This window comes from Hoplias malabaricus, chromosome 2, assembly GCF_029633855.1.
Source record: "Hoplias malabaricus isolate fHopMal1 chromosome 2, fHopMal1.hap1, whole genome shotgun sequence".
In the NCBI taxonomy this organism is placed as follows: domain Eukaryota; kingdom Metazoa; phylum Chordata; class Actinopteri; order Characiformes; family Erythrinidae; genus Hoplias; species Hoplias malabaricus.
In genome coordinates, this window is record NC_089801.1 from 57,131,869 (window position 1) to 57,140,099 (window position 8,231).

The 8,231-nt window shown below is 38.0% G+C and overlaps 1 protein-coding gene across 2 annotated transcripts; it reads left to right on the forward strand.

The window, feature by feature from the left end:
* Positions 1 to 1,088: 1,088 nt before the first annotated feature.
* On the forward strand, positions 1,089 to 7,933 carry LOC136686713 (microfibril-associated glycoprotein 4-like). 2 transcript variants are annotated; one of them, XM_066660642.1, is made up of 6 exons: positions 1,089 to 1,192; positions 2,508 to 2,533; positions 3,500 to 3,715; positions 6,452 to 6,548; positions 6,697 to 6,864; positions 7,460 to 7,933. In XM_066660642.1, exons 2-6 carry the CDS (start codon positions 2,531 to 2,533, stop codon positions 7,729 to 7,731), a joined length of 756 nt encoding a protein of 251 aa, XP_066516739.1. In that variant the 5' UTR covers positions 1,089 to 1,192; positions 2,508 to 2,530; the 3' UTR covers positions 7,732 to 7,933. The 2 variants fall into 2 exon arrangements, with proteins under 2 accessions (XP_066516739.1, XP_066516740.1); XM_066660643.1 differs by having other exon boundaries at positions 1,146 to 1,192; positions 2,511 to 2,533.
* The last annotated feature ends 298 nt before the right edge of the window (positions 7,934 to 8,231 follow it).

Genomic DNA, 8,231 nt, shown 5'->3' on the forward strand with positions numbered 1-8,231 from the left:
GGTTCGGGCATCTGGTTCGGATGCCTCCTGGACGCCTTCCTGGAGAGGTGTTCCGGGCATGTCCAACGGGGAGGAGGCCCCGGGGCAGACCAAGAACACGCTGGAGAGACTATATGTCTCGACTGGCCTGGGAACGCCTCGGTATACCCCCGGAGGAGCTAGAGTCGGTGGCTGGGGAGAGGGAGGTCTGGGTTTCTTTGCTCCGACTGCTTCCCCCGCGACCCGGACCCGGATAAGCGGTGGATAATGGATGGATGGATGGATGGTATTATCTTCTTCAGCTTTTGGAACACAACATCCACACTGTCCAAAAAGAGCTTGACTCGTCAGGACAATACATGACACCACTGTGCAGTCCTGATTTAATGTGGGTTTAGTACAGAATCTGATACAGACAGTTCTCAAAATCATATGCTATTGTCTATTGTTTTTATTTAATTCATTTTTGTTAATGATGCTTTTACAGGGCAGAGATGAGCTGTGTTTTTTTCTTTGATGTGTGTTAATGACACCTTTATTAGTTATCTAAGACAATTAAAGTATGTGGAGAATGTTAATGCATTTTCATAATTTAACTTAAAATATGTAGCTGTTATATTTTTATATATATATATTTCAAGTGTTTGTTTTCTGTTTGTTTGTTTTGTTTTTTATTTATTCAATACAGTTTACAGCCCTTAAAAACCTGAAATCCAGTGTCTCAAATTGAGCTAGAGTGAGAGACTCACAGTATTTACACAGTTTTAACAGATATATATATATATGTGTTTGTGTGTGTATGATACGTATATGATATGTATGATGATAAATTATACTGATAAAAAGTAAATGCATATTTTTGAATATATTTTGAGAAGAACTAGTAGAGAGTTATGGAGTGATGTTTGTTTATTTGAACTGAAGCAGATCTATGAGATGTAATAAATCTTTAATAAATTTGTGTTTGTGCTTATTATCATTTAAACGTCCTCTTTCCCAGTTTTACATAACTAATGGTATAAGGCTGAAATATGCTGTCCATCCACTTTTCACAGTTTTCTCTGAAATCACCTGACTATTTTTTGTCCATTTCAAAAACCCTGGCACTTGGCCAGACTTACTGAACTATAAAAAGGAGTGTGGACATCGTTCATTTGCACTGCTCATTTTAGTAGCCAATCGAGTGCAGATCTCTAGTCTACTCCAAACACAGGTGAGGAATCTTTCTCCATTCGTTTTATTGATGCAGTGGAATTTAAATGCAAACGTAAAATTATATTCAATCATATAAACATACATATTCATATTTTCTTTTTATTATAATCCAGAAGACCTCTACTGTTACATTTCTTTATGTAATATTTCTTTAATAATATTGTATTTATAATTTTTCCAACTGGTAAAGAATTTGAGTTTGTAAAACATTAGCATTATGCTATGATTATTTTGAATTGGTTTCTCTAATAACTGTCCTGGTGTGAGTGAATGAGTGTGTATGTGTGGGAGTGAATGTGTGTGTGTCCAGATATGGATTGGCTCTCTATACTGGGTGAAACCCCAGTGCCTGATGTAGTCCTTCAGGTGGACAGTTCCTGGTCCTGTTCCTGGTCGAGAGTCACTGTGTGCATTTGTCTGCCGCTTCTCACCAGTGTGTGTGTGGATTGAGTGTTGAATCGAATGGTGTTCTGAGCAGTGTTTGTAGATTATCCTTGGGTATCTGGAATGGTGCTATATAAGTGTAACAATAAATAAAATAAAATTAAAAATAAATTAAGCAAATGCCACAGAAAAAATTAAGGGTGAATTAATTTGTTAAAAGACAATTTATAAAATGCACTTTATGTTTTTATGTAACATAATATAAACTCTAAAGTGTCAAGTGCTGAAGACCTCAGATTTGGGACAGCAAACTAGTCTCAATTCTCTGGAACAGTTTAAATATTCATCTCTATGCAGATGACATACATGTCTCTGTAAACATTCGGCACTCCACCTACGTCTTTATCAATGGCATCCACTATATCAGGTCATGAATGCGTGAAGATATTTAAAAACAATTTTAGTAAAATATAGCGCTTTCTAATCAGCACTAAAAATCTAACACTTACATTATCTCTGAGTTATCTGTGATTGCTCACACATCAGGTCATTCTTTAAGATGTCATTCTTTCATGTCCACAACATTGCAGTAACCCACATGCTTGTGTTTATAACTATATCTCAGTCTGTTCAGAATACCTCCTCTATGCTCTTTTTTAAAACTCAGATGAAGATGGATCTGGAGTCACTGGGCTGTGCTCCAGTCCTCCTGTGTGGAATGGAAAGTGTTTTGTAGTGTGGTGTGTAACTTTATCCAGGTTGAGGTGTAGATATAACTGTAGAAGTGATATACTTTATGATCATTGTATAACCATACAAAAACATAAACATAAAGACAGAGCATAAATTAAAGCTATGATTACTATGAATGTAGACACCCCTGGGGAAAATACTGTTTATTAAGAAGTTGATTGTCTGTTTTTATCCAGCAGAAGGAAGAATCCTTGCAGACATGGTAAGTGTTATTTTTAATGATAATGTACAATGCCAGAAAAACTGTCACTTTTGTAGTACCCTCAATAGTACATAATCTGTACCTTTAATTAGGAAACATATTTTTGCCTATGCTGATTTCATTACAGTTTTATCAGAAAATCTTACAAATATTCACCTCTGGAGAGGCTTATGAGGATGGTCCTTATTGATGTTGGAGACACTCCAACATCAATAAGATCCATACGTCTATATCTAAACATTAAAGTATCGCTGGCTTATCAATTCTAGAAATCATTTGGGTGTTGATGTCCATGTCATTGGATTTAGCCCAAATCAAACACTGAAATTTGGGCTGTGTTTGGTCCATCTGATTTGGCTCAAATTTAGCACAGGAAAATATATATTTTTCAGACCACCTCATCTTTTAATTTTTAACCAAATCTTAACATTGTGGTGTAAGTTTCTTCTTCAAACAGATACTGTAATATGACACGCAATACATTAGGAGTACTTTCCATTTTGGGGTCAGCTTACCTTTGCAGATGATTTTTGCAGACATCTCAACACTGAAAGCTAACAATCTGGCTTTAAAATAAATTTGCACTCCTACAGGCTAGATGAAGAAACTGAATAAACCAAAACAACACTGAACACGTTGGAACTGCATCCATATCCATAAATGTTATATCAACAAAATGGACAATTTTGTGGCTCTAAAGGTGGTTTGATTTTGGTTGAATTAGAACATACTGCGGATGCCTGATTTAATTCATCTTTACTCAGTATGACACAGTATAACTATGTATAAGTTAATATAAAACAATGTGATTGAGTTTTTCTCTGTACAACTGAATACAACCCATTTTCAGATTTGGTATAACTCAGTGACTGTACATGATTCAAGATAACTCAGTAAGTATAGCTCAGTATATAATTCCGTATATCTCAAAATGACTGGTGGCTATCTACTCTCTTTTATTTTTAGCTGCAGCTGCTGATGCTAACAGTTCTCCCCCTGCTGGCAGAGTCCAAAACGGTCCGTGATCCATTATTTCCTGTGGACTGTGGCAATGTGTTCACTAATGAATCCCTCCAGAGCGGAGTGTACACCATTTACCCAGCAGGCACTGACCAGCCAGTCCAGGTTTACTGTGAGAAAAGCTGTGATGACAACAACAAAGAAGACACAGAGATATGGACTGTGAGCAACAACCTTAAACACTCCTTAACCACCAACTACATTTACATGCAGCTGAAAATTGTGTAATTATATGACTAACATCAAGTTAAATCCTCTTCAGTCTAGTAGTCAATGTAGTTGTAGTGTAAGTTTTTTTTTTGATCATACACCGTGATACCTATGTAAATATATATTTAATATATATATTTATATATTGTTTTTATAGCGTTGACCTTATTCAGACTCTTATAATTATTGATTATTCGACTAATGATAGCAATTAAAGTCTATAAATGGCTTAAACAATTAAAACGTTACTAATTAGTTTGAGAATGAATAATAGTCAAGCTAAGTGAGTTCTTCAGGATGTTCAGAGATTTTAATGAACAAACTGTATACACTGTGATTTCAAATAATGAGAGTTTTATTAATAAAAGAAAAGAAGATATTTAATTAACATAGCATAATCTTGTAATCTCACGGCATCAACGCAGGGGAAACCGATTCAACTTTAAAAATAAGCTAGGCACTGTGACTTGTGAATAAAATGTTGCTAATTGAGGTTAGATTACGTATAAATTTATAAAGGGACTTAATTAGGCATCAGCTTCTGGAGAATGTGAGAGTTTAGCTGGCTTACTCGTTTGCTGTTTCACGAGCCGTCGCGTCCTGCTGTTTTAACCTCCGTGCTCTGGGGGTTGTTTCTCGTCGTTCCCGCGTCGTGAAAGACAGGCCCGCTTGTGAAGGAGATTCCCTCCCGGTTGAGTCAGGCACTCTCGGCCTCAGGCGGGGCGGCGTCGATCGAGAGTTCCCCTTTTCGGAGAACTGCAGGCGTGGCTGGTTTTTCCCCGGAGTGGAGTGGCTTCTTCAGAGTAGCTTTCTCACACTAGCTAACTCAAGACGTCTCCTGGGAGCTTGGTGAAATTTCTTCAAAAGTCTTTGGTTCGTCGTCGTGAAGAGGAGAAAACTTCTCGCTTGGAGAGGTTGGAGCTTGAAGAAATAAAACAAAGAGACCGCGTGCAGGCGTTCAGAGCGGAAACGAAGTTAAGAGTCAGAGAGAAAGAGCGAGTTGAGCTGAGTTGAGCTTCCGATCTTCTTGAGCTGCACTGCACGGGCGAGCGAACTGCTGAGCTGCACTCTGATGTGCCGAGCTGAACTTCTTTTCAAAGCCAGCGTGGTCACGCCCTATTGGGAGGTGTCCTTTCTTCGATTGGGTTGAGTCCAAGGCTCACGTGACTCTCCCAAAAGAGAGAAGAGGGGGAAGGTTTGAATCAGAGATTCACACAGAAGGAGTAGAAATTTCACGTATCGAAATTTCTTATACATGTTAGTAATATACAACAATGAGCGTCCTGGATTATTAATATCAAACATTTACATAAGATTTCATCTTGGGTACGTTGTGTTTACGTTCCATTTACAACATTGTTTTTAGAAGGTATTAATTCGTTTTTCTAATCAGAGACAGAAACTTCCTTTCATGGTAGAAACAGAAATACACATCATTTCATTAGAATGATGATCTGAGGACACAGAGAGTGACATTTATACATATTGCATAGACATACGTATTAAAATTTCATTAAGTCCATCATGTATTTAGACGGCCTTAGGCGAGACGTGATTTCGCAAACGTCCACCTGGGGTCGCTGTTGGTCCATGCCGGTGGTTCGGTGTGGATGAGTCAACGGGAGTTCAAACTGAGGTCACTCCTGTTAACCATTTGTTGGTCCCTGCAAGCGATAATGACGAGACCCTTAGGCGCCCCTGTTGTAAAGAGGAGGCAGTATAACTCCCCTCTCTGTTTGATGTCCTTTTCCTTAAGAGCATCATAAAGTTTGTTATCTTTAAATTTCCGAAGGGAGGAAGGGGTGTCGGGGGCCAGGTGTCCTGATCCGTCTTTTGATGTTAGATCTTATGTGCGTGCGTGTGTGTGGGGGGCTGCAGGGTCTTTGCCCCCCCGCGGTTTGTGGAATGTTAATTCGGTCGCAGACAGAAGGTCCTGGTCAGAGTGAAAAAGTTTTAATTCAAAACTTTTCATTTCTTTATTTCTTCATTTGATTTTTTCATCTCGTTATCTGGTCCATACTCCACTACATAGTTAATATTCATTAATAGTTAATGAAATGTCTGTGAACTGCTTTGGTCCAAACCCCACGAGCCCCGCATCATCATTCTCCCCCTGTCTAAACAGCCCTGTTCAGAACGCCCGCTTTCAGCACCTGTTCCTTTAAATGATAATGAGCCTCTTGCTGTTCATCCTGACCCTGAGCACACAGCAGTGAGGAGCGAGGAGCAGAAGCTCTGTTTTTTAGTCGTTTTTGCTCTGTTCTTTCTTCTCCATTCTTGTTTCATTCGTTTTTGCTTAGTGCTCTTATTTCTCCATGCTCATTGTCTGTTGTGTCCAGTACTGTGATTAGACAGATGAGGGGTCACGGCAATTCTATAATCACTGTCCTAGACGTAAGAACTTGAGCAGACTCAGAACGTCTTTATTTATCCCATGTTTTCTGAAATAGAAACCACACAGAAAACTGACTGCATGATTAGAATGAAGCTGTTACAGATTGAGAACTAATAGGAAAAATCTAAATAATATACATAAAGCAATCTCAGAAGGATAAATGTGAAAGGTATTAGGTAGATTTGAGAGGATTTTTCTGGATGTGGCAATATATTTCTTTGTCGTGAACAAAATCTCTGCAGGTCAACATAGAGATGCTGTTTAATTAAAAACATGTTTTTTGATTCCACCAGGTGATTCTGAAGAGAATAGACGGCAGTGTGAACTTCTACAGAACATGGCAGGAGTACCAGAATGGCTTTGGGAACCTGAGTGGAGAATACTGGCTGGGTGAGTCATTGTACAGATGTGTAAATGAGGCTGGTTAGAGTAATGGATAACACTAAGATCTATGGTCCACTTCCTTACACTTCTTGCTCAGTAAGACATGACTATTGCAGTGTAGACAGCATCAACATGAAGCCTGTTGTATTTGCAGGTCTGCAGAACCTCTACATCATAACTAATCTTGAAAAATACGAGCTGAGGGTGGACCTGGAGGATTTTGATAGCAGTACTGCCTATGCAAAGTACACCTACTTCACTGTGGATTCAGAGGCCAATCGTTACGCGCTCCACACCGGCAGCTACATCAACGGAGGAGCAGGTGGGAATGCACTCAACACTCTTTATTCTAATAGTTTACAGTGCATATCTTTATGAATCTTGAAGAAGCACTGTGACTTAAGTCCGTGTTTAAACGTGGAGAAACATGAATGACGAGGTTTAGATCAGAGTTATTTTAATTGTGAGGCTAGAAATTACTTGGGTTGCACAAGTTAGAGTTGAGATTGTAAAAGACTATATTTAAACAGAAAACTTCGATTTTAAAATGCACATAATAAGGTTCATGAATATTTGCTTCTTTTATTTTTATAATAGTAAATAATCAATTAGTGTAAGATGAGAAATGTAGCGTAATGGAGCAGGCTGGTGGACCCCTGGATGTGGAGAGAAAACTTCAGACCAATAGCATGTGACAAGCAGAAAAGTGGAGAAACTCTCATCCTGTGCTACATTTTATTTTACAAACTCCATTTTAAAAAGTAAATAAAAAAGAAAACTATAAAATGTGCATGAATGTAAAAAAAAACTGAATGCAATAATTTGCATGTATTCTAGACCCATATTTATTTAGCCATTTTACCATTAACTCAGGATGATTATATATTCACAGAGACACACGTGATTGTGTTTTCCAGGTGATGCCATGTCTAACTTGAACGGGCTGGGTTTTACAACTTTTGATAATTATACCTGTGGAGACACATTTTACGGAGGATTCTGGTACACATGCTCCTGGTGGTATTACTGGTATTGGCAGTCTTGCAATCCTACTGGCCTCTACAAGTTTGGGGTCCCAGTGTACTCAAGCACAGGGATGTACTGGCAGACCTGGAAAGGAAGCCAAATTGCTCTGAAGAGCATAGTGATGAAGATCCGCCAGGTTTCAGTGGACGAACTTCAGGTGTAGTTCTATCTGTGAAGTTACTGCCCTGAAATCTGCAGCCAAACTATATTCCTTTTCCAGACAATCAGCAAAATTTTGCATAATATATTCATGCTACTACTGAAATTGAAATGAGAGAGAGAGAGAGAGAATATAATTTGTATAATCAGTAATTTTAATTGGCTGTATATGTTTCTTAACATCCATTTTTTTCCACTCAGATGACTGAGTGTATCTGTTTTGATTTTGATAATTAAATAAGTATAAAGTTTAAAATATACTAAAATTGTTTGTGACATTTTTACAGCTCATAATGCACATGAAAGAGTTTAAAACACTGTTCCATTCTCCCAAAACAATCTTAACTGCAGATTCTGTTCCAATCCGCTCAATGTAATTAGACATATCATTAACATTAAAAATATTCATTATTTCAAACTGGATCGAGTTAACAATCTCAGTATAATCTCAGTATATAGAGAAAATATCTTACATTTCTCTTGACAAATCCAATTAAATGTATT